At 37.0% G+C, this 26885-nt stretch overlaps 1 protein-coding gene across 2 annotated transcripts; it reads left to right on the top strand.

The window, feature by feature from the left end:
* The first annotated feature begins 1849 nt into the window (after positions 1 to 1849).
* Positions 1850 to 19962, top strand: LOC100340772 (UDP-glucuronosyltransferase 2B16). 2 transcript variants are annotated; one of them, XM_002717138.4, is made up of 6 exons: positions 1850 to 2700; positions 3953 to 4101; positions 9965 to 10096; positions 12485 to 12572; positions 13731 to 13950; positions 16215 to 19962. In XM_002717138.4, the coding sequence occupies exons 1-6, from the start codon at positions 1974 to 1976 to the stop codon at positions 16492 to 16494; spliced, it is 1596 nt and encodes a 531-aa protein (XP_002717184.1). In that variant the 5' UTR covers positions 1850 to 1973; the 3' UTR covers positions 16495 to 19962. The 2 variants fall into 2 exon arrangements, with proteins under 2 accessions (XP_002717184.1, XP_069904165.1); XM_070048064.1 differs by having other exon boundaries at positions 1850 to 2238.
* Positions 19963 to 26885: the final 6923 nt, after the last annotated feature.

A 26885-nucleotide genomic window follows, 5' to 3' on the forward strand; every position in this document is an offset into this window, starting at 1 on the left:
ATTAAAAATTTCAATACTTTTAAAACCAAATGTGGGGAGCAACTGGGAGCAACTCGGACTAGACTAAGTTACTCGAATTAAGACTTATTCTATGCATCTGCTTTCCCACAATATGGCGCTGAGAAGGGAGTAACAGCTTCTACACAGCTGCCTCCAGTTCAACCAATAAACTGTAGGACCTGCTCCTGATTGGAGGAGAGCAGCGTACTCAGCATGTGGGTAGCAGAGTTGGGATTGGTGGAAGAGGACTATAAAGGATGAGAGAGACAACATGCACCAGGAACATCTAAGAGGAACACCTGTGCAGCCCTCGAGAGAGCCGGCCAGCGGTGTGCCGCTCCCCCGCGGAAGTGGGGAAAGTGGCAGGGGGCACCGCCCTTCCACAGGGTGGAAGGATGGCAGCCAACCCGGGAAGAACCAGCAGCAAACCCGGGGAGGGCCGAGCAGATGAAAGAACAGCGCAGGGTCCTGTGTCGTTCCTCCACAAAGAGGGGAGCGACACCAAAAATTTTACAAATTTTATGTACGTGGAAAGAAAGTTTACAAGAAAAAGCCAGTACTCATAAGGCAGCAAAGCATGTCCGTGAACTGAAGCAAGAATAACAGCTGGAAATGATTTAAAAACACAATGACTGAATTTTCTCAAAGACATACTTCTGAGAGAGAGGAGGAGAGATTCAAGGCTTGATAATAAAGTAAAGCAAAACAAACCAACAAAAACAAAAAAACAGTGAGTGCTGCGTCATTTAATATCTTTCTTACTTCCTCTCCCAGATTCCTAGCCCAGAGTCACAGAAGTCCACTGCAGGTCAATGCAGCCTAGACCCACAGGCTGCTTCACCCCATAGCTCCCAGTTGAATGCTGTGATATCAGCCACAGCCCCTGTTACCCAACAGAGTGCTTGTATTCTCCTTTCTTTCTCACAGCAGGCCTGCTCTGAGCTTCAAAAGCTAATTATAGACAAGTGTGGGAAAGTAAAGTCTTGTTCCTTCAGCCAGTAATAATCTTATCACATGGAGAGATTCTAATCAAGCATAGCACACTGGAATTCTAATTCCTGACAGTCCTTGCCTATTGATGTCCATTGCCATCACTCAGAGACTGGGGATTACCAGATGGGAGAAACCAAGACTGTAGGTTAGCAATTTACTCTTCAAGTAGGATGTCTTTCACAGAGAAGTTGCCCATGCTGTTGCCTCCATGTGCTATATGATATATTTGCATTAAATGGCCAAATACGCAAGTCAATAGAAACATAAATTGGTAACTGCCTTGGACAGAAGGAATACTAAATTGTAACAGAGTAGAGGGCTGCTTTTTGGTGAGAAGATGTTCAAAAATTGAGCATTCGTGTCAATTTTCTATGAAATAATGAATTTTACATTTCAAATTGATGCTTGCCTATAAGTTAATTTTATTTAAAGAAATTATTTTATGAAGAACGTCCTTAAATCATATTATCCAAGAAATAAGGATCAGATTCATGATCATTTTATGTCTTCTTTACTGAAAGGGAGATTGCAGATGCAAGTCACTTCACTTGAAATTGCTATTTCGAGTGAACATATTTTTACATACGTATGTTGCTGGTCTATTTTAATGCCTTAATAGTATCAATTCACAATGCAATTTATAAAGAAATATTAGGAAATATCACATGGAGATGAAAAATTGCTCTTATAAAATCTCTTACATAGTGCAGTTTTCTTACACACCCAGGGTTTTGCCTTAGGGCAGGATGAATCACTTAACCATAAAAGAGACCATAAAGCAATCACTTGGACACAACAATATCTAATTTTGCTTTTCTGCCTATCATCCTGGTTATCAAGCTCTGGTTGTTCATATCATGTATTTATTTTAACCAATGCAAGTTATACTTTAACTATGTGTTAAGTTTCTTCTTGGATAAAACCATAAGGAGCAAAGGAAAGCAAGAGCAAGTGGCGAGGAAGCATTGCATTTCCCCAGGATGTCCAGGACATGTGTCTCACTTCTGCTGCTGCTGCTACAGCTGAGTTGCTGCTTCAGCTCTGGGAGTTGTGGGAAGGTGCTGGTGTGGCCTATGGAGTACAGCCACTGGATGAATATGAAGACAATCCTGGATGCACTTGTCCAGCGAGGTCATGCAGTCACTGTTCTGAGATCTTCTGCTTCTATTTTAATTGACAGCAAGAATGAATCAGGAATTCACTTTGAAACTTTTCACACATCTTACACTAAAGATGAAATCGAAGGTATTCTCTTAAATGGGATTAATATACTTACATACGATGTGTCAAGAGATGCATATTGGGAATATTTCCCACTAATGCAAAAATTATTCTATGAATATTCCGATGTTTATAAAAGTATCTGCAAAGACTTGGTTTTGAACAAGAAAATCATGGCAAAGCTTCAAGAATCAAGGTTTGATGTTGTTCTTGCAGACCCATTTGTTCCCTGTGGTGAGCTGCTGGCTGAGCTACTGAACAGACCACTTGTGTACAGTCTCCGCTTCACTCCTGGCTACACCTATGAAAAGTATAGTGGGGGACTTCTATTTCCTCCTTCCTATGTGCCTGTTATTATGTCAGATTTAAGTGGACAAATGACATTCATGGAGAGGGTAAAAAACATGCTATTTATTCTTTATTTTGACTTTTGGTTCCAAATGTTGAATGCGGAGAGGTGGGATCAGTTTTGCAGTGAAGTTCTAGGTAAGTCATGTTTTTAGTTGCTGATGAGAGCTTAAGTTTTCTGTAACTTTGTGGGTGATCTTTCATGAATGGAAACTCTAAGGAATTTCCTTTTTAGGTGAAGAAAGGAAAAGCCAATTGAAAAATTTTTAGAAGTTCACAAATGTTACATAAGGGTTCCATTATAGGTTTAGATAGGCGTTATAGATTCATTGCTTGCATGGAACATTACAGGAGCATGCACAGCTATCAAGGAAGCACTGCGGTTTTTTTTTACCCTGCCATGTCCATTTTCTCAGTTTTTTCAGTTGTAAAAATCCATGGACACATTTTATTGAAGAATGAAGACAGGCAGATTTTGTTATTACACACGTTTCTATAATAACTATCAATGTGACTTTGAGGAAATTATTTTTTTCTGTGTAGGTCTTTTGCTTCTTTTAAACTTACAATTCAGTTTCTATATTACCTAAAATGGCCATTCACTTTTGGTGACAGATTTTTCAAGACAGAAAACATGTAAATCAAGGTTTGTGATGTTGCCATGTTGCTTCCTTAAGTCCTTAAAATGCATCTGTGTAAAGCCAAAGATTTTGTGGAAATTAGACATATATGTAATTAATCTGTTTTTAACTAGTTTTTCCATGTTTATAAAAGACATTCAAAAAAGTAGTGAACAAAGTCTGTTTTCCATAATGTAAAAACATCTCTGTGATATTTGGTAATATTTCTGTATAAATTTCATTGTAAATTGATACTATTAAAGCATAAAAGTAAAGCAAAAACAGAACTAGGTAAAAATATGTTCACTCCAAATAGCACCAACACAACAACAAAAACCCATTTCTTAGTTCACTTAGAGATCAAGGAATCAGCTTGGCAGACTCTGGAAACAGGACTGAGTACCTGTTCTGGGCAAAACCCTATTCATGATTACTGTAGAGTATCTTGACTCAACAACTAAAATAGTTGTTCTCAATTGAATCTGCTACTCTCCTAACATTAAAAAGTAAACAATATGTGTTTAACTCTATAAGAGGCCTAATTTCATGACAAGATTTGTGGCTATGCAGTTGACATTAGAGACCTTTTTGCATGTATCAAATATGTGAATAGAGCATAGCATATACATTATATATACTTAAATAATTGCTTTATCTTTGTACAGACGCATTATACATCATTGACTGCATCACTCCATTTAGTTACATGATATACTTCATGTAACAATTCTCTCCTTAACATGCCTTTTCCTGATTTTCTCTGCATTCAGGAAGACCTGTTACATTCTCTGAGCTAATGGGGAAAGCTGAAATATGGCTCATTCGAAGCTATTGGGATTTAGAGTTTCCTCGCCCACTCCTGCCAAATGTTTACTTTGTTGGTGGGCTCCACTGCAAACCTGCCCAACCTCTGCCCAAGGTAAATATGCTCCTGTGGCTTTCTTTTTTTACTTAGATTTTACAGTGCACATTACTCTTCAGTTTTCATTTATAGCATCTGATTGACAGGAAAAGATATTGGAAGTAGGATTAAACTCTCTGCCAGACTCACAGGGAAGGACTGGACAAATAACTTGGAATAGCTGAATTAGAATGTGAGGCACATTTCCATGAATTGTTGAAATCCTCTCATACATTTCAATTACATCACATGTATACACATGTCCTTATGATTATGGAATAATAGAATCTCCAGGAGACTTTTACAGGAGAGTCATTTCTATTAAGACATTTCTTATCAACACAAAGAACATTTGATATTAATTCAGGGAATATGTAAAAAGTGTTTAACATACAAGACAGGCAAGTGCTGGACATATATAGAAAAATTGCAGACCATTTGTGCTCTTCCCAACATTTTACATTATCTTTAAAAATACACAATAAAAATGGTGGCAATGTCTTGATAAAGGAGAAACCACACTGTGAAAAATTGTCCAGGAGAGGTCATAGAAACTGTCCCACAGTCACTGATAATAAACTGTATTGGAATGTGTACATGGACAGGCTAAAGATGAGGGGAGAATAAGATAGAAAGAAAATCAGGTAAAGTAGCAAAAACAAAAATGGGTTAGAAGAAGAAGTTGAATAACGAGATTGACTTGACAAATGAGGTAATGTGGTACCACATAATACGAAGGAGTGTAAACTGCATCATAATGTTTTTGTTAGGGAACCAGAGAAAAATTTGACCTACAGATAGCATCAGATTCCCTTTCATCAAAATATTAATTAATTAACATTCAAGATGCTGATGTCAAGATGTAGTGATGGGATTTGACTGAAGAAGTACGTTACTACTGTGGAAGGGATGGGATTTAAGGAGATGATTGTAATGCTCAGGTAGGCTACAGGGTGGAGAACTAGACCACACTGTTCATAAATATGATTATTAGTTATTTATAATAATCACATTGTCCCATGTTTGATGTTTGGAAAAACTGTTAGTACATCTCTAATACATCTCTAATACCCTAAGGAAATCTAATATGTCTGTCAAAAAGCAAACTGTAACATCCTGTAAATTACTGGCATGATTTCTGATAGCTAAAAGTGGAAACAGAAATATTTTTCCATCCACTAATGAGTAAATAAAGAAAATCTGTGCATGTACTCAGTGGAATATTACACAGCTATGAAAAATGATAAAAACATGTGGTATTCCACTACATGGATGGAACTGGAGGTCACTATGCAAAATGAAATAGACAAGGCACAGAGAGACAAGTTCTGCAAGACAGAACCCATTTGCATGATCTAAAAGTTCATCTGCAAGATGCTTGTAGGAGACTGGAAGTTTTCAGAGGATAGAGAGACCAAGGGGTGGGAAACATGGGGAAATGTTGATAAACAGGAACCAAATTATTGGTATATATGTGAGGAAAATGCTGTGGTTCTATTCTATAGTAGGTGAATAGAGATAACTGTAAGGCCCTGCATATATTTTTTTCTTAAAAAAAAGGCAGAAGAATGTGTTTTTCAAATTTACAACTTAAAAAATTGATAAATGTTTGATGAAATAGGTATGTTTTTCCTGACTGTAACATAATATAATATACTTATCTAACTGTTACTTATGTCAATAATTCAGAATGAATGTTGATTAGTCATTATTTCTGCTTTTGCTGTTAGTACAATGAATTACCAAATCATACCAGACACATTGTACATAATGTACTTCAGCAGGCAATATTTAAACTGAGTGAAATTGCAGCATCCAGAAAAGTCACAGAAAAGAGAGATAAGCTAGACTATTTTGCATGTAAATGTATACTTTTGACCATTAGATGAACAAGAGGTAGACTTAAGTTTGACTGTAGGCGTTGAGACTCTTCTCCAGGATTCTAGCTCCATGGGAAAACCAGCCCTCAGAAATAAAAAGATGTGGCCTCAAAAATGTTTGCAGCCAAATCCAAAGCTTGCTTACTTTCACCACTGCCTTACATCACTTCTCAATGAGCACCGGAAGCTATCATGTATTATTAAAGGAACGGATTGCTTTTTCTGAGGTGTTTTCTTCTGTCTGCCAAGACAAGAGGCTATCTCTGTAAAACTCTGTGGGGCAGCCTGGGTCTTGGCTTCACAGCTTCCAGACAGAATGAGAGCTGGGGAAACATCCACTGTATTTCGAATGACCTCATACTTGTATCTGCAAATCACTTTTGGTTTCTATTTGATACAAACTTATGTCAACATATAGGATGGCATTCTTCACAATACCAGATTTCAGGGCATACTACAAGGCAGTTGTAATCAAAACAGCAAGAAACAGATGGATAGACCAATGGAACAGAACAGAAACACCAGAAATCAATCCAAACATCTACAGCCAATTTATATTTGATCAGGGATCCAAAACCAATACCTGGAGTAAGGACAGTCTATTCAATAAATGGTGCTGGGAAAATTGTATTTCCATATGCAGAAGCATGAACCAAGAACCCTACCTTACAGCTTACACAAAAATCTACTCAACATGAATTAAAGATTTAAATCTACGACCCGACACCATCAAATTTTTAGAGAACATTGGAGAAACCCTGCAAGATATAGGTACAGGCAGAGACTTCTTGGAAAAGACCCGGGAGGCACAGGCAGTCAAAGCCAAAATTAACATTTGGGATTGCATCAAATTGAGAAATTTCTGTACTGCAAAAGAAACAGGAAAGTGAAGAGGCAACCAAAAAACAGAATGGGAGAAAATATTTGCAAACTATGCAACAGATAAAGGATAAAAAACAGACTCTACAAAGACAACAAGAAACTCCACCACATCAAAACAAACAACCCACTTAAGAGATGGGCCAAGGACCTCAATAGACATTTTTCAAAAGAGGAAATCCAAATGGCCAACAGGCACATGAAAAAATGTTCAAGGTCACTAGCAATCAGGGAAATGCAAATCAAAAGCACAATGAGGTTTCACCTCACCCCGGTTAGAATGGCTCACATACAGAAATCTACCAACAACAGATGCTGGCGAGGATGTGGGGAAAAAGGGACACTAACCCACTGTTGGTGGGAATGCAAACTGGTCAAGCCACTATGGAAGTCAGTCTGGAGATTCCTCAGAAATCTGAATATAAGCCTACCATTCAACCCAGCCATCCCACTCCTTGGAATTTACCCAAAGGAAATGAAATTGGCAAACACAAAAGCTGTCTGCGCCTTAATGTTTATTGCAGCTCAATTCACAAAAGCTAAGACATGGAACCAACCCAAATGCCCATCAACAGTAGACTGGAAAAGAAATTATGGGACATGTACTCTATGGAACACTATACAGCAGTCAAAAACAATGAAATCTGGTCATTTGCAACAAAATGGAGGAACTTGGAAAACATCATGCTGAGTGAAATAAGCCAGTCCCAAAGGGACAAATATCATATGTTCTCCCAGATTGGTGACAACTAACCGAGCATCAAAAAAGGAAACCTGGTGAAGTGAAATGGACACTATGAGAAACAATGTCTTGATAAGCCCTTATCATCACTATTGATGTACAGTTTAATACTATATTCATTTCAGTATTTTTGTTTGTTCTACTTAATACCATTGGTTGAGCTATATAATTAACACACAATTATTCTTAGGTGTTTAAAGTTAACTGAAATGTGATCCCTGTTAAATATAAGAGTGGGAATAAGAGAGGGAGGGGATGTACAATTTGGGACATACTCAAGCTGACTTGCCCCAAGTGGTAGAGTTAGAAACAAAGCAGGGGATTCCAATTCAATCCCATCAAGGTGGCATGAACCAATGCCACCTCACTAGTTCAAGTGATCAATTTCAGGTCACAATAGACCAAAATGATAGGTCTAAGAGTCAAAGGATCACCTAAACAAAACTAGTGTCTGCTAATACTGAGTGATAGAATCAAAAAGGGAGAGAACGATCCATCATGGGAAGCGGGATATACCGCAGACTCATAGAATGGCAGATGTCCTAAATAGCATTCTTGCCTCAGAATTAGCCCTTAAGGCATTCGGATCTGGCTGAATAGCCCATGAGAGTATTTAAGGCATGGGAAGCCAAGACACTTTGGCAAAAAAACAACAACAACAACAAAAACCTAAATGAAAGATCTCCGCGAGTGAGTACCCAGTGGAAAAAATTTCCATCAAAGAAGGAGGTACCTTTCTCTGAAGGGAGGAGAGAACTTCAACTTTGACTATGGCCTTGCTGAAATAAGATCAAAGTCAGTGAGCTCAGGGGGCTTCCATGGCCTTGGCAACTCATGACTAGAGCCTGGGGAGATTACTGATGCCTTAAACAAGAGTGTCAATTTGTTATGTCAACAACAGGAGTCACTGTGCACTTACTCCCCATGTAGGATCTCCATCCTTAATGTGTAGTTCAATGTGCATTAATGATATGACTACTGCTCAAACAGTATTTGGCACTTTGTGTTCTGTGTGGGGACAAACTGATGAAATCTTTACTTAATATGTACTAAATTGATCTTCTGTATATAAAGATAATCGAAAATGAATCTGGATGTGAATGGAATGGGAGAGGGAGCAGGAGATTAGAGGGTTGCGGGTGGGAGGGAAGTTATGGGGGGATAAAGCTATTGTAATCCATAAACTGTACTTTGTAAATTTATATCTACTAAATAAAAGTTAAATTAATTTAAAAAGAAGCATTAGAATTTAATCTATGTTACTCATACCACATTATAAAGACATGTGTAGAAAGTAAGTATCCTTTACGGCTCTATTATGCCCACTCCTAAGAGATACTATCAGTCTTCCTATTATAGCATCACAAAATTGATAGTAAGTGGTTAAAATACAATACCAAGTTGGAATGCAAAATGTTTTATCTGTGTATGGTACAAGCCACAGTCAAATGCTGAGACATTATTAGTGGAGTTGATAACATGTATCTCTTCCCTTAATGATTTCCTGATTTGCAAAAAAGGAAAGGGACAGAGGTCTGAGGAGGAGGAATGTGGAGCAAAACACAAAAAGCAAGACAATTAATTCTGTCATGATAGCTAGTGATAAAACCTGCTGTTATTCCAGTGCACCCACAAGAATACAACTCAAAGCTTTGAAGCTTCTCTTCTTTTTCCTTAACATAATTTGCATATTCCAAGCAACTTGCTTTTCCTTTGGCTATCAAATTCCCATAATAATAATTGCCCTATTAAAAAGAGAGATAGAAATTTATATAACTCAAAGGAGGTAGTTAAAATGTTAATAAATTTTTGGATTTCTAAGACAGTAGCATGAAAGTGTACTGAGAGAAGTAACTAGGATGTGGAAAGTCAATGATTATGCAATGATTTGTAAAAATGATTGACATTAACATAAATTTCATAGTAAGGAATGATTATGTAATTTTATTTGTAAATTCATATCAATACAATTGTTTTAACAAAGTCCCTTAAGAATATATTAACTATAATAGGGAAATTAGCTGGACACAGGAATTTAAGTGAAATCAGATTTTATGCTGTGAACAGAGAAAAGAGTGTAAACTATATTATCATTCCTTACATTCGTTTCTTATAATGTACATGGAACCCGAGGTTTCAGTTTCACAACATAAAGAAATCTAGGACAAGGAAAGCAGAAGAATGTGACTGTAGACAACATGAACATCTGAATAATTAGAAATGGGTAAGATGGAACATTTGTCAACTACTTCATCACAATGACCACTACAGTGATTTCTGATAAGTTCCACTTTCTCTCCTTAGTTGATTGCACCAATCCTTTTTCTGGTGTTTGCTGTGCTGCTGCCCTTTTGTGATGGAACAACTCCTTTCTTCCCAGGAGATGGAAGCCTTTGTGCAGAGCTCTGGGGAAGAGGGAGTGGTGGTGTTTTCCCTGGGGTCCATGGTCAGCAACATGACAGAGGAAAGGACCAATGTGATCGCAACAGCCCTTGCCCAGCTGCCACAAAAGGTAAGAAAAGTGTCCTAACAGGGCACAACTACTGGATGTGCTTTTTTTTTAAATTATTTATTTATTTGAAAGTCAGAATTATACAGAGAGACAGGAGGTAAAGAGAGAGCAATTGGCCGCAAAGGCCAGAGCTGCGCAGATCCGAAGTCAGGAGCTTCCTCCGGGTCTCCCACGCGGGTGCAGGGGCCCAAGGATTTGGACCATTGGAAATGGAGCAGCGGGGACTAGAACTGGCGCCCATATGGGATGCCAGTGCTTCAGGCCAGAGCGTTAACCCGCTGCACCACAGCGCAGGCCCCGAATGTTATTCTTAATCACTGCAATGGGACCGGTAAGAGAAGCTTCCTGCATGATAGCTAAACTGTTACAAATTTTGGGATATTTGTCAGATATCAGAATACAAATAACTCTCTGTGAGATGTGCAACAGTAGCTCAGAGAATTATTTAAGAAAATTATTCTTGGATTAAGTATTTGAACAGAAAAAGCATATTTAAGAGGTGCAGTGTGAGCCAGCACCACAGCTCACTAGGCTAATCCTCCGCCTTGAAGCTCCGGCACACTGGGTTCTAGTCCCGGTCGGGGCGCCGGATTCTGTCCCGGTTGCCCCTCTTCTAGGCCAGCTCTCTGCTGTGGCCAGGAGTGCAGTGGAGGATGGCCCAAGTGCTTGGGCCCTGCACCCCATGGGAGACCATGAGAAGCACCTGGCTCCTGCCATTGGATCATCCTGGTGCGCCGGCCGCAGAGCACTGGACGCGGCGGCCATTGGAGGGTGAACCAATGGCAAAGGAAGACCTTTCTCTCTGTCTCTCTCTCTCACTGTCCACTCTGCCTGTCAAAAAAATAAATAAATAAAAATAAAAAAATAAAAAGAGGTACAGTGTGAAGCTTTGTTATCATCATGACATTACCATCAAACTGCAGTATCATTTGGTTCTTTATTCTGCACGTTTGCTGATGCCCTCTTCTGCACTAAAGATGTAACCAGAAAGTAAATGAAGTGCAATTTATAACTGAGCTGATACACTAGCAATACAAATGCTTTGGACAATGACTGATGTGCAACTTGCAGGTTGGAGTTCCCATGTAATCCCTGATTCTTTACTTCCCCTAGTTTTGCACTAGGTCCTCATGGTGATGTTCCAGAATCTACCTAGATATGGAAAAACCAGGACTTGGGAGCCACAAACTAAGGATTCAGTACAGTCTAGTATATGTAGAAAAAGGGAAGAAAACAACCTGCCCTTTAGCCAGAGCCCTGGTTGTGCCTGAACCAGGAAGATGTAAGGGAGAAAGTGCAGATAGATCTTTCCTGCAGGTGGACCCAGTGCATCACAATGTGTGGCCCCACAGGACAGTGCTCCTAACCCATTAGGTTCACACCTCCTCCAGACTGAGCAAGGAGAAGGGAACATCAGGACAAGTGAAGCAGGAGCAGGCCTGGAATGGGGAGATGCTCAGAGGCACTCCGTTAGAAATTTGAGGACATACTAATTTTCTAATGTATGTAAGACCACTTTGATCTTTCAGTAGTTATGTACTGCTTTTAGTGTTGTAGGTAATGTAGGGTTCTTGTAATCCACTATATAATTTTTTCTGAGAACTGAAATTACGTTTAGCATTCTCAAAGCACACTGAAAATCAATGCTTGTGGATTGTACTACACTTTTTGAGGCTGCTTGGAAACACCAAAGTCAGCACTTTGTTTTGGTACTGGACATGGAAAAGATCTCACAAGAGCAGCAATTAGTGAACTAACATAAATAAAAATAATCAAAGTTTACTTAAACCACTGAAACATTTTTCAAGAAATAGTGCTGAGGAAGTTGTAATGTAAAATGAGCAAAAGGTAGTCCTAAGCATAATCAATTTATTTATCAGAAACAACCCACTGGATGGATTTACTTTTTGTGATTTAATACATGTCATATTAAATGAAATTTCTAATGAACACTGGAGTAGTGTACACTTTTATTTTATAATTGAAAAAGTTGATATTATACTTGGAAGATGAATCCAACATGGTAATTCAGGTAAATCAAGTTGTGCAATACCGGGAATAAATTCCAATTATTGCAGTTGGATTATGACATTATAACAGTTTCTTAAACACTGGTTTTTGTCTCTCATTATCTCACATGAATAAAGCAGTGCATGTGAAACATCATGATTCTATTCTGTGTCAGTGTGAATGTACAAATACATAGGAAATGTTTGTGCTGTACTTATCTTTATCTTTTAGTAGTTCTCTCTACTTACTCTCTTCGGTCTCCCTTACTTAGCTTTCACATGGTAGGCATTTAACTCGGTTATCTCTAAGCCTCCTTAGAAGTAAGTAGTTCTTCTTTGAAATTCAACGCATGAAAAAGGCATTTTCTTTACCTAATAGGTTATTTGGAAATTTGATGGCAAGAAACCTGACACCTTAGGAGCTAATACCAGGCTCTATCAGTGGATCCCTCAGAATGACCTTCTTGGTAAGACATGGAGGACAAATGCTGTAAACATGAGTAACAAGTTGGAAGACAGTGGCTCAACAGAAAGCTGATGACCATTTATTATGGAAACACCCAGAAGTCAACCAAATGTCTTCATGCTTATTTTCTAGTCCTAGGAGAATACAATGAACCAAATCAGTTGACATTCAATAAGCATATGTTTTTTACATCCCTAGAATTTCTTGGTAATTCTTGCTGGGAGAGAATTTGTTACAGAGGTTAAAAAGTCATTTGGGACATTTGCATCCTTATTGCTGCTGCTAGGTCCAAGTTCAATCTCTACTTCTGGTTCCAACTTTCTTTCCCTGTGCCCCATGGCAGGTAGCAGGAGATGAGATAAATCCTAGGCTCACAGTAATCCACACTGATACCCGGGATTAAGTCTCTGCTTGGCTTTGCCTTGCCCAGCCTCTGTACTTGTAGGTAGTTGAGGAGTGAATCAGTAGAGGGATGATCTCTAGCTCTCTTTTTGTCTCTCATACACTCACTCATTCTTGCCCTATGTTTTTCAGATATATCAACTTTTTAAAAATAATAATTATTTTTGGCTTTGTCTCTCTCACCTTTCAGTCAATACATTGTTGTTCCCATAATACAGTAGTTTGCAATGCCACTGATCAATATTATTCATGTTGTTATGAATTACTCCACATTTTCTGTGCGAATATTTCAGCAAATATCTCAGGAAATGAAAATGCATTTGAAGATTAAGTGTGGGCTCTCCTAAGATTCTAGCAATTCAGTTATGGGATTACCTGCTGTGTTCTAAATCTTGTATATCAATCTAGTGAATGGACCACTGTTTTAAGAGAAAATCTTCTAGCATTCATTTGAAGGGGTGTTTTGTTGGCATAAGACATCTTTTTCAATAAGAATATATCTTTTATTAATGCTTGCTATTTTCCTTCACTGGGTTAAGTTTCAAATCACAGCACCTTCCCATGTGGCCTTTGCTGACTTCTCCAATAGATTGAGGAACCTCTTCCTCTTGATTTCTAAGTAATTTATGCACTATCTCATCTTTATTCAGAACCTGTGGTCTAGACATCACGAGCCCTTTTAGTGCCCCAAATTCTGTTTCTTTTTTATTTCTCAAACTTATCATTAATAACTTTACTGAAAAACTCTCAATTCTAGGTCATCCAAAAACCAAAGCTTTTGTAACTCATGGTGGAGCCAATGGCATCTATGAGGCCATCCACCATGGCATCCCTATGGTGGGGCTCCCTTTGTTTGGGGAGCAACATGATAACCTTGCCCACATGAAGGCCAAGGGAGCAGCTATTAGATTGGACTGGAAGACAATGTCAAGTGCAGATTTGATCGATGCTGTGAAGACAGTCATTAATGATCCAACGTGAGTATTGCTTTTTGAAAATGCCTGATTTTAAGTTTTTACTTGAGGACTAAATGATTCTGAAAATAATCACCATTTTGACTATAGCTCTGGTTAATATTGGAAAGCAATCATCATGTCTGATTTGTTAAATTACAAAATAAAGATGTCATTTATCTGAAAAAGTAACATCAGAATAATCTGGTCCAATAGTCAAAATATTTGTAATAAGATATGCTTCTCCTATTATTTCATTTTATAGTTAGTGTTGATTAAGTATTAGCACTATATTGTGAAATCAATAATGTTTGGAATGTGTTTGCCTCCTTTGATTACACAATGATGTAAACGTAAATGTGAAGTTTTCCTAGGGAATGTTTCCTTGATAGTATCACAATGACCCTTAGCTTTTTGTTTTTTTGTTGGTTCACCCGCCAATGGCCGCTGCGGCCTAGTGCTGTGGCCCGCGAACTGTGCTGATCCAAAGCCAGGAGCCAGGTGCTTCTCCTGGTTTCCCCTTGTGGGTGCAGGTCCCAAGGACCTGGGCCATCCTCTACTGTACTCCCAAGCCACAGCAGAGAGCTGGACAGGAAGAGGAGCGACCGGGACAGAAATCGGCGCCCTGAACAGGACTAGAACCTGGGGTGCCAGAGCCGCAAAAGAGGATTGGCCTATTGAGGCACAGCGCTGGCTGGACCCTTAGCTTTTAAAAGTAGCTGGACTTCACTTTTCACAGCTGTTATTCAACCTAAAGAGCTAATCATCAGCATAATTGTCTTTTTTCCAAAACAAATTTTTCTGTCACTTACATATTCTCTTGCATTCTTAATAGATTTACTGCTACAGGCTGAAGTAAAATTTTAAATTAACTAAAAAATTGACCATGTATGATGTGTGGCACACATTGTACTAGTTTTCAGCATATATTATGTGACCCATTCACCATAAGTTTTCCCAATAAATTTCCACAGCTCTACATATACTCCCTGTGAAAGGAGTTTTCCATCTGTTTTTTTCTTTTCTTTTTTTTTAACTTTTATTTAATGAATATAAATTTCCAAAGTACACTTATGGATTACAATGGCTTCCCCCCCATAACATCCCTCCCACCCACAACCCTCCCCTTTCCCACTCCCTCTCCCCTTCCATTCAGATCAAGATTCATTTTCGATTCTCTTTATGTACAGAAGATCAGTTTAGCATACATTAAGTAAAGATTTCAACAGTTTGCTCCCACACAGAAACATAAAGTGAAAAATACTGTTTGAGTACTAGTCAACAACAGGAGTCACTGTGCACATACTCCATTTGTTTTTAAAAATAACATGAGTGGAAGTTGTCTTCATTGCAATTGCTGATGTACCAAGACACTGTAATTTGTTATTTGGACATAGAGGGCCACACTCCCCACATACATCCTTTTGCCTTGTCCGTTAGTTCGTGACAACTTTAATGACAGGAACAACTCCCTACTTACTCCAGTACTCTCCAGAAACTGAATCACAACGTTAAGAAGAAGAAAAATTGTAGCAATCAAAAACATTTACTGCTGGTTTAGTATCTGATACGAATAAGTCAAATATTCCAAATTTTAACATGTTTTAATTCAAAGAATCAGTTAAGGAAGATGCATTTAACAACGAAAAGCTTGAGAAATTAAAGCTGAGAAAAAGGGAACATAAGAGTCAGTGTAAGGCTCCAAAGGAAGGCAATTCAATTTCGTACATTCGCAACTTAAATGTTAATGCAGTAATTTTGGATTACTCTGAGACAAATTCCTGGTTGATAACAGCTCCTTATTAATTTTTCCCAGATATACCTGAGCTTAGTAATGGACTTGCCTGCTATCTCTAAATTTTCATACTAATCACATTCTAGTAAAACAAATCTGAAAACCATTGTTTACAGAATCTTTCAAGACTTCCCTATCAAATGAATTTTATTGTGGCTGTTATTGTCATTTTTTGTTTTCTTTGCCTTTAAGAGTTAAGTGATTCCAATTCCTAGGTTTGAAAGTTAGAAATATTGTTCTCTGCCAACCTCTCAACACATTTTGTAACACTGAACATCCAACAGTTTCCAATCAGGAAACTCAGATCTCTGTAATGTTTACTGAAGGAAAGATTTTTGTCTCCTGCTCTTTTTTGCAACATTCGTTTTACTGTCTGTATAAAAATTTCACATACCCATTTTATGGTGCATTCTGTAGGTTTATATTTAGATATAGATGTATATATACTTACATAGCTTATATTCTACAAGTTTATAAATTGATTTTTCTTCAGCTATAAAGAGAATGTCATGAAGTTATCAAGAATTCACCACGATCAGCCCATGAAGCCCCTGGACCGAGCAGTCTTCTGGATTGAGTTTGTCATGCGCCACAAAGGAGCCAAACACCTTCGGGTTGCAGCCCACGACCTCACCTGGTACCAGTACCACTCCTTGGACGTGATTGGGTTCCTGCTGGCTTGTGTGACAATCACTACTTACATTGTCATAAAATTTTGCTTGCTTGTTTATCAAAAGCTTTTTATGACAGGAAAGAGGAAAAAGCAAGATTAGAGCTCTTTCAGACTGAGGACTAGTTAGTAGCCCAATATGTGACATCATGCTATTAACTCAACCATTAAGGATGCACATGAGTCAAGTATTCCTACACAGGTTATGGGATTTGTGCCTTCCAGATTGATCAAATTGTTGCTTCTTGACTAAGCATTAAGGAAATGTACCATTCTATTCTTCAGTATTTATGGATAGTTCAATTTTAATGCGGAATTAATAACTTAGTTTAATAACTTTGAAGAAATGAGACTCATTGGGATATCAGACTATTGCTTTCAGAAGAGCCATCAATATTTTATGTCCGTTTTCAGAATCATCATCTACTGAACACAATTGCATCAAGTAGACTATAGTGTACTTGCTGAAGGAAATATAGCCAGATCATTGTTATAGTTGTTAAGACAGATTTTATCCTGACTTCTTTAAATTGGAAGAGTGACAACATGATAAAGTGTACTCAACTCCAACTAGGAGAAGAATGGTTTGTTTTCAAAAGTTTGATTAGAGAAAATAAGGTAGTACAAAATTATTAAAAAAAAAAAAAAAAGGTGAACCAAAAGGGAATACTCAAATGTATGTGAATAGAAAAATACAGAATGAAGTGGAAAATTACTAGAAGTGATTTGTTAAGGAGAGCTAGACAATGTAGTTTGCAGTTTAGCAGGATTGAATTTTCTTATGCAGAGAGTAAGCATGGTTTGGCGCCATGGCTAATTCGGCGAATCCTCTGCCTGCTGCGCCAACACCCCAGGTTCTAGTCCTGGTTTGGGTGCCAGGTTCTGTCCCGGTTGCTCCTCTTCCAGTCCAGCTCTCTGTTGTGGCCTTGGAGGGCAGTGGAGATGGCCCAAGTGTTTAGGTCCCTGCATCCGCATGGGAGACTGGGAGGATGTACCCAGCTCCTGGCTTCTGGTCAGTGCAGCTCTGGCCTTGGCAGCCATTACCGGAGTGTACCAACAGAAGGAAGACCTTTATCTCTGTCTCTCTCACTGTCTATAACTCTCTGTCTCTCTCTCTCTCTCTGGCTCTCTTTCTCTCTCTCACTGTCTAACTCTGCCTGTCAAAACATAAGAAAAAATAAAAATAAATAAAACTATCTAACTAACTAAATAGAGTATGCATGTACTGTGTATTTACCTTTAAGGATCTATCTCATGACCCAGTTCAGGTGGATGACAGGCTAAACTTGGTGAAGTCCCTAGCACGTGTTTTGGATATTTTTGATCTATATGATGTTTACTGTGTAGTTTCCAATGAAATACAATACATGTATTCATGTAATCTTTTTCTTTTGTTTCAAAATCTTTGGATTGCCCAAAATTGTGACTCACTAAATTTCTGCAATTTTGTAAAATAATTGATTGGGAAGAAGAAAGACATTTTCCACATGAGGTTTTGCATATTCTTGAGTAAAAATTTTCCCTTTATTTAAAGGTCCTCTGTACCTTAGATAGTAAGGCATGGAATAAATGTAGATTCTGATTACCTTTAGTTTACAATGGCAACACAATCCCAGCATGTTTGGTCCAGTGATTTTGGAATTTACTGCTAAAGCTTTTGTAACTCCTAAAATAAGGAAGGTCTCCAGTTTCTTTTTTTAAAAAATTTTATTTTCATTTTTGAAAACACATTTTCAGAGAGTGTGGGATAGATTGCTTCATTTCCCAGAAGGCTAAAACAGGTAGGACTAGGCCAGACTGGGGCAAAGAGCCAGGAGAGTCTTTTGGATCTTCTGTGTGGTTCAGGGGCCCAAGGACTTGAGTGATCTTTCACTTATTTCCCTGGTGCCTTACCAGGAAGAAGAATCACAGTGGATCAGCCAGGACTGAAACTGGCACCAATTTTGGATGCCAGCATTCTAGGTGGAGGCTTAACCTTGAAAACCACAATACTGCCTTCAGAGCTTCCATTTCTTAGCCTTGCCTTTTCAAGTAAAATGTTTTAAAGGATTTTATTTATTTACTTGAGAGGCGGAGTACAGACAGAGAGGGGCAGAGAGAGAGAAAGAGGTCTTTGATCAGTGGGTTCACTTCTCAAATTGCTGCAATGACTGGGGTTTGGGCTGATCCAAAGCAATGAACCAGGAGCTTCTTCCAGGTCTCTCAAGTGGGTGTAGGTGCCTAAGTACTTGGGTCAGTTTCCATTGCTTGCCTATGCCATCATACAGAAGTGGATTGGAAGTGGAGCTGCCGAACTTGAACCAATGTGTACATAGGATGCCGATAGACAAATGGAAGCTTTACCTACTATGCCAAGCAACAGCCTCTCATGAAAAACTTTTTTTTAAGTGCTTTGATATCTGGGATGCCAAGGATATGGAAACCAGAAATTTACATTTTTTTATATTTGTCACTCCTAATGTGTAGGAAAGGAAATAGTAGCTGGAATAAAAAGTCATATATGTGTAGCAATTTTTAAAGCCCAGTCTGTAGAGAGCAGTTTAAATGACAAAAATATCTACAAATCTTGTCTTCCATATTTGTAAGTATAGCTTTTGGACAATAGCTGCAGATTGCAAACCAAACATAGAAAACAAAATACCAGTTAAGGCCATGGTTTGCCTCACAAGAGATATATTTAAAGATCTACCATTTTTAAATATTAAAAAAATACTTTTACAGAACTTTTCTACACAAGATTATTCTCAGCAGTGATTTCCAATGAAATTAATTATAACACTGTCAAGAAAATAAATAGGCAAGGAATATTTTAATTAAACTTTGAATATTTAAAAGCAAAATGTTAGGGCAGATTTTCTGGTGCAATGGTCAGCCACCACTTGAGAGTTCCAGTTCAAGACCCAGCTGACGTGTTCCTAATGAAGCTTCCTGCGTGCATGCATCTGGAGAGGCAACAAATGACAGCTCAAGTGCTTGGGTCCTTGCCACTCATTGTGAAACTCAGATGGAGTTCTGGGCTTCTGGTTATAGCCTGGCTGAGCCCTGGATATTGTGGACACATGTGGATGGAAGATTTCAGCACATATCTCTATTTCCTTAAAGTTAATGAAAATAAATAAGCATTCAGAAATACAAGTGTGCATTAAAAAAGTAAAATACAAGAGATGGAGAAGTTATCCATCAGTGCTGCTTACTTACTTTACTAGTTTTTGAAAGGAAGGAAATACAATGCTATATATACCCATTAATCTGAGACGATATTACATTACTCTGAGACATGTTCTGCGTGTGCTAGTAAAACAAAATACCTACTTCTCTTTTCTTCATGTAACTGAAAATGCATTAATGACTTTGCCAAAACTGATCTTGTTCACAATTGTTATAGTAAGATATATAAATCTATGCTTACTCATGAATGATGAAAGCATTGTTGCATCTGTTTTAATTGTTAGAATCCTTTTCACATACCTAAAAATTCATACACATATTTAGGAAAATATGTACATTTGAAATAACCCTTGACAGAGAATCATAAAAAGTCATTACAAAATAAATTCCAATATGGCAATAATCTTTGTGCATTCATTTCTTCATGATTGATTCTTGCAGCTTTCATATATAGATACGGGTCCTCTAAGTTACCATGTACAATAAAAATTTATATGCCATACTTCATCTTTAATACCACCTGATACATGTGATTATGAAATATGCTGCTAAAAGGGATAAATTTAATAAGCACCACATTGGAGATAAGATACAAAAGTCAGGTAATAGTGAATGTCATTCTGAAAATCCTAAGTGAAGGTTAGACCATCTGTTTCAGAGACTAAGGAATAAGTATGAGTATTGTCAATTAATTGCCATGTAGAATGCCATGTTTCTTAATGGAAAAGTAATATCAATATTACTCATGTACATATGTAAATCTATAATACAAAGAAATTTGATTCTTATATTCTTTATATTCTTTATGCTCTTAAGTATATTCTCTAACATAAACGTTCTTAAAACTCAGCACACACTATAAATTTAGAAAGTGGAGTCATGGAAAGTTGTCACTTCCTGCCTATACCATCTTTCAGTGTCATTCCACTTTCCTCTGCTGCCAAACACTTTCATTCATTCAGTGGACAAAGGAGAAACGTTTATTGGGTATTATTCAATATCGCAAAGTTATTGAGAGAGAGAGAGAGACATATGGAGATACATCTTCTGTCATTTGATTTAGTCCTAAATTATCTGTAAAGCTCACTGCTTGTCCATGCCAAAGCCATGTATCCAGAATTCAGTAAAGGCTCCCATTTGGGAGGCAGAGACAAAGTTCTATAGTTCTTACCTGCTACTTCCCAGGATGAACATTAGCAAGAAGCTGGATAAGAACACATGTCTGCCTTAATTTTTAAAGCAGGTCACTTCACATTTTAGAATGACAGAATCTTAGTCCTTGTGTTAAGGTTTGTGTCTCATTTGGATTCCTACCCAAAGACATGTTTTAAAACTGTTTCTTACAAGGATCTATTCAAGGAGTTCCCTCATCTACTAATAACTGGTGGATCCTGTCGTCTTTTACACATGGTTATGAATATTCTTTTTCTTTTATAGGGGAAATGTGTGTGTTTATAAAATAAGAGAAAGGATTGAGTCTTTTTTTTTTTTTTTTTTTTTTTTTTTTTTTGCCAGGCAGAGTTAGACAGTGAGAAAGAGAGACATAGTTATAGACAGTGAGAGAGAGAGAGAGAAAGAAAGGTCTTCTTTCTATTGGTTCACACCTCTAATGGCCGCTATGGCTGGCGCTGGGCTGATCCAAAACCAGGAGCCGGGTGCTTCCTCCCAGTCTCCCATGCAGATGCAGGGACCAAGCACTTGGGCCATTTTCCGCTACCCACCTGGGCCACAGTAGAGAGCTTTACTGGAAGAGGAGCATCGGGACTAGAACCAGGTGCCAAAACCAGGACTAGAACCTGGGTTGCTGGAGTCGCAGGCGGAGGATTAGCCAAGTGAGCCACGGCACCGGCCTGGATTAAGTCATCTGATGAACGTACTATACTGAATGGAAATTGATATTTTGTCTATTAGGCATTTTTTGTGAATTATGATCTTTTAACTTTATTTTACCATATTCAGATTTGTCCCATTCAAGTATTTTATAATTTGTTGGTATTTAATCTTTGCCCTCATTTGAGGTCAATTTTATAAAAGGTTTTATAAGCACTTTTGAAATGAATGTATATATTTTCACATATGAGAATAATTTAGAAGTTTCATTCACAATGAAATGAAAAAAATGAAGTGTTCCTGTTTTTAAATGCATCATGTAGCTTCATTATACTCTCTCCCTATTATTGTATGACAATGTGTCAGGATTAGTGCCCACCTGTCAAAAGTTCAGTGCTTGGCTATTTAAATAATTAGAGTGGTCGATTTTATTGCTAATGCTACAGTGTCATGCTGCAGTACTTTCTGCAGTAGAGTGTGTAGGTCACATCCTCTCTTACTCTTCTTCCTTGTCTGTTAGTACACATTCCTCTTAACAGAAGAAATAAATGTAACTTCAGTATCTCAAAGTAAAATGTTGAATACTATTAGCAATGCCAAGAGGAAGAATAATAAAAGAAAAATTTCTAGAAATCTTCCATATGACACGTCTAATATATGATGAAAAACTATTTTAATTATAATACCAGTCAATATATTATGACTCACAATAAACACTTACGTTTCTATTCCTATGAAGTTTCATTTAACATTCAACACTGATGAACAGCAAGAACCCATGACAGATATACAAAATCAGAGCCAGGATTCAAATCACAGCGATTCACTTTCATAATTTTATTCATTAATTCCGTGTTATAGGTAGTGTCCATTCTTGCTCAATGGCATTGCATATTGGCTTTGGAATTACAAATACAAAGTGCCTGAATCCTTTCATCACTCCAATTCATATACCTTTACATTGATACAATTATGAATTTTCCACTTGAGTTCCATTCATTCATGAAAATTTGCTCCTCAGATAATTCAAACTCTTTAACCTAATATGGCACTATTTTCCACATTTAATTCATTTCATCTCTAGTTGGAAAATTACCTCTTACTCAATTTTGTCCTCATATGTTGAAATCCTATGCATCTAACAATGCTGGTCAATAGATTAAGATTGCCATAACAATTATTGAAGGCAAATATATTTTTTTCATTCTGTGCCGCACTTGTTTTGATATGAGCATGAACATTTCACCAATTTAGTCTTCATGACTCACTATATAAATGTATGTCTATAATTTATTTCAGCTTTTAGGAGAATACCATGTAGGTGTCAACCAGTCACAGTCCAGGAAGGTCTTGAATATAGATGACCTTTGCTGAGTTAACAAAGGAGGCAGCCTGCTAAAGACAAAAGCCTACAGCCTCAACCTAAGATGTGACTGTGTCGCTATTGGCCTGTGTTATAATCATAATGTTATTCTCATAAAATGTTATTATTTTATGGTCAAACATTTCAGACAGGAACAAAGAAGATTAAGAATTCTTTGAGACCATAGTTCAGGAAACGTAATAGATGAGATCATTCCATTTAATAAAACCCCTTTGGGTGAAGTTATGGCAAGATTATTCTCTGTGTTTTAAAAGATCCATCCCTTTTGGAATAATGTTTGGTTAAATATTAAATGAAGTATACTTGAATTCCAGAAATACTCAATAAATTACTATAATGACACCACATGATATATTTTAACAGAAAAAAAAAAAAAACAAAAACAAAAACAAAAATCATTGCACTGCAGCCGCTTAATTTAGGAAGATCAGAATGCTAAGCATACCTTTTCTATGCATTTTTAGAAACATTCAAAGTTGAAAAGTAGTCACATAAAATATACAAGGCACCTTAAAACTATGTATTATAGTAGAACTATAGGTAAACATGTATTGTAGTACAAATATTCATGCGTTTCAAAAAGTTTTAATATCATCATAGACGTATGTTTTCTTTTCATTCTTTGTACAGACCTTTAGAAGTATCTTTCTATGAATTCTAGTCCAAGAGAAACACAGCTGGACACTAGTTACAGGTAGCCAGATAGAGTTTGTTCCGTTTTCTATAGTGAGAGAGAGACTCCACTATAAATCAAACTCAATATCAACTAATACAAATGTGACTGAAGGTTTGAACGGGGGAAGAAATGTTGAACAAAAAGAGAATATGGGAACCTTTTCAAGGATTCAGTGAAAAAGAACTAGTGTTCTAGGTGGAAATGGACAGTTTGAGAATGAGGAAGTAGAAAATTGCAGCAAATGATAGAGCAGGGTATGTTGGCCAAAGTGCGTTTTGCGTTGGATCCCGTTTTCCTAACACTAAGCTAGGTTGCTAGAGTCAACTTTGGGAACACAGCTTATATGAATCTCTGGATGTAGAAGCTCAGCTACACTTTGGCCAAGTCTTTTGCATGGTGTTTCGTTCTTTGTGCTGTGTGTGAGTTACACTTCACATTCTTGATACTATATGAAAAATTGTTCATTGTAAATTGTCTTTGTTTAGATATTGTGAATAGGCTCAAAGTGCACTCCACTTAAAACTATGCATTCTCTTGAAATATTTTATTAGAAAAACAAATAGTATTTTTGGAGATGTCTTGAGTATGCTTGAGTTATTGATATTAATTAAGTGAACAACACTTTGTAATACTAAGACACAAAATGAAAAGAGAAAAAAGTTCCTTTTTGTTTAGTGCAATTGGGCTCAGCATGTTTATCCCAGTACTTCTAGGTTATGATCAAAAATTTCCCAAGTGTTACAATAAAATATCTACTTTTTGCCACAGAGAGTCCAGACGATACTTCCAAATGTTTGAATACCTTGGATATTGAGAAAATGAAAAATAGAAACTGATATTAAATTGATTCTTCCTTTATGTCATATAAAAGTAAATTATAGATGGAATCATGGCTCTCATTCATTCATTTTTTGATGAATGCCTCCCTTGACAACATATCTTGTTTAGTATGTATGGTGCCATATTAAACATGGAATGCAAAGTTTTTGAAAGATTTATTTCATATACTTTGTGTATATATCCATTACTGGGAGTGCTGAATCATGGGCTAGCTCTATTTCTATTTTTTAAAGGATGCTAAGAAATTTATGCCAATAATTTGAGCAAGCCAGAATTCACAAAACTGACAAAATATTTAAAACTTAAATTTTAATATTTAATATTTTAATAGTCACATAAGAATATAAGAAATTGTTGTCATTTCAATTTATTTAGAATAGAAAGAAGGTAGCAAGCACACCCTTCTGATAGCTATTTTGTTTTATCATCATCAAGCTAGAGAGAAATACAATTTAGGACTTTTTATGGGTTTTATCCCCACCCTCTGATTTCTAGCTGCTATTTTGGCTCTTTTCCTTTTCGAATTGTGCTTAAAAGACTCCACTTTAACTGATTTGTTGGGTCAGCCTCTCTTGGAGTCCCCATCCTGGGCTACAGCAGGAGTTTTCAGACTTAAATATATCTTTCTTTTCCAAAAAAAAAAAAAAAAAAAAAAAGTAAAGAAGGAGGAGGAGGAGGAGACAAGGAGGAGGAGATGAAGAAGGAGGAGAGAAGAGAAAAGAAAGAAAAAAAGAAGTTAATGTAATTTTAAAATTCTTCTCCCAGAGATAACTAAAGGGATAAGAAATTTCACTTGTGTCTTCAATTATAGTAACACTATTACATAAGTTTTCAGAAAATACAGCATGGTTAAAAAGTCAAACCTAACCCTAATAACAAAACCTAATGAGTAGAATGGAAATAATTACAAAATTGTAGCACTAATGAATGTAGGTGAAAAAACTTTTACTTAAACATATTTCTCTTGTTTGTTTCATTAAAGATTTATTTATTTACTTGAAAGTCAGTGTTACACAGAGCGGAGGCAGAGAGAGAGACAGAGAGATAGGTCCTCTGTCTGATGGTTCACTCCCCAGATGGCTGCAATGTCCGGAGATACGCTGGTCCGAACCCAGGAGCCAGGAGCTTCTTCTGGGTCTCCCAGGTCTGTGCAGGGGCCCGTGGACTTGGGCCATCCTCTGCTTTCCCAGGCCACAGCAGCGAGCTAGATTGAACGAGGAGCAGCCAATCAAGAACTGGCGCCCATATGGGATGCTGGCGCCTCAGGCCAGGGTGTTAATCGCTGTGCCACAATGTAGGCCAGAGTTGAATATATTTCAAATACAATCCAGAAAAAAAGTAAAGGAAAGAAATATTAATCCCTAGATATTTTTCCTCTGTTTTTGTGTGTGCATGTGTGTGAGTGTATGTATGTATGTGTATGTCTTCTCAACTTCTTTTTTCATGGTATGTGATGGTACTTATACTACTCTTACTAGTAAAATAAGACTCTCCTGTAGTTCTTGTAGGGTCAGGTATTACATGATTTGTTTCTTCAGTTTTTGCTCATCATATGAGATCTATTTCTTCTTCATTTATGAAGGTTACCTTTGCTGGGTATAGTACTCTTGGCTGGATTTGTTTTTCTTTCATGGCTTTCACTACTTCATCAGATTCTTACTTGGCCTTTAGGTTTCAGCTTAGAAGTTTCTGTAAACTAAATGAAAAACCCCTTCAAAATGTTTTGATGCTTTTATCTTACTGATTAATTCTTTTTTGAATTTTTTTGAGAGAGTTTCACTTTAATGAACTTCAGAAAGAATGTTTTTCAAACAAAATATGAAGGATCCAGCCTTCCTGGAACTATATGCCTGTATATTTCAAAGGATTTAGAAGGTATACAGTAAATATTTCTCTGAACATATTGTCTGCTAAAAGGTAGGGACATAGGAATAACAGAAGTTGAATACAAAAATCAAATGAATATAGAATTAAATTTGGATATAACACATGTAGCTGAGTCCATCTGTGTAACTAAATAACAAATTGTTTTCTAAATCAGCTACAGGTAGAATGGCAAGTGTATTAAGGATAAATAATACAAACATGATAAATAAAAGTTTGCTTGTATGCTTTAAATATATCCTTTTACTATTCTTCAGTTCTTTTTTTTTTAAACTGTGAAGTTTTGAGTCTATGTTTATTATATACATTCTCAACATACTTTCAACTTTGATGAGGAGGATTTGTATATGAAATAGAATCATTCATTAGGTTGACAATTACTAAATTATTAATCAGATTGACCATCATTTTATGCTTATAATCAACTTGTGTCATTTGCTTACATGTTGCACTAATTTTCTGTATTTTTCTAATGACAAGGTTCGAGAAGATACAAAGGAAGAATTTGTTATTTTTTAAAAAATAAATTCCCATGTCAGGAAGACAGGAACTCAGAGTGATAGCACAGACATGAGATCAGTTAAGATCAGATAAATTGTTGCAAATTAATAAAAACTTCTATATCAGAAAATATGAATTTTGTAATTGAATTAATCACTTACAAGGAGAACATAGAGCTTACAAGAATCAGAATAGATTTCCTGCCTGATGT

The sequence above is a fragment of the Oryctolagus cuniculus genome, chromosome 8 (assembly GCF_964237555.1).
Source record: "Oryctolagus cuniculus chromosome 8, mOryCun1.1, whole genome shotgun sequence".
Classification (NCBI taxonomy): Eukaryota; Metazoa; Chordata; class Mammalia; order Lagomorpha; family Leporidae; genus Oryctolagus; species Oryctolagus cuniculus.

Excerpts from the sequence above, each read along its gene's own strand:
- LOC100340772 (XM_002717138.4), top strand. The coding sequence starts at position 1,974 with ATGTCCAGGACATGTGTCTCACTTCTGCTGCTGCTGCTACAGCTGAGT. Across the intron at positions 10,097-12,484 it reads TTGCCCAGCTGCCACAAAAG|GTTATTTGGAAATTTGATGG; the intron begins GTAAGAAAAGTG and ends TTTACCTAATAG. Across the intron at positions 13,951-16,214 it reads ACAGTCATTAATGATCCAAC|CTATAAAGAGAATGTCATGA; the intron begins GTGAGTATTGCT and ends ATTTTTCTTCAG.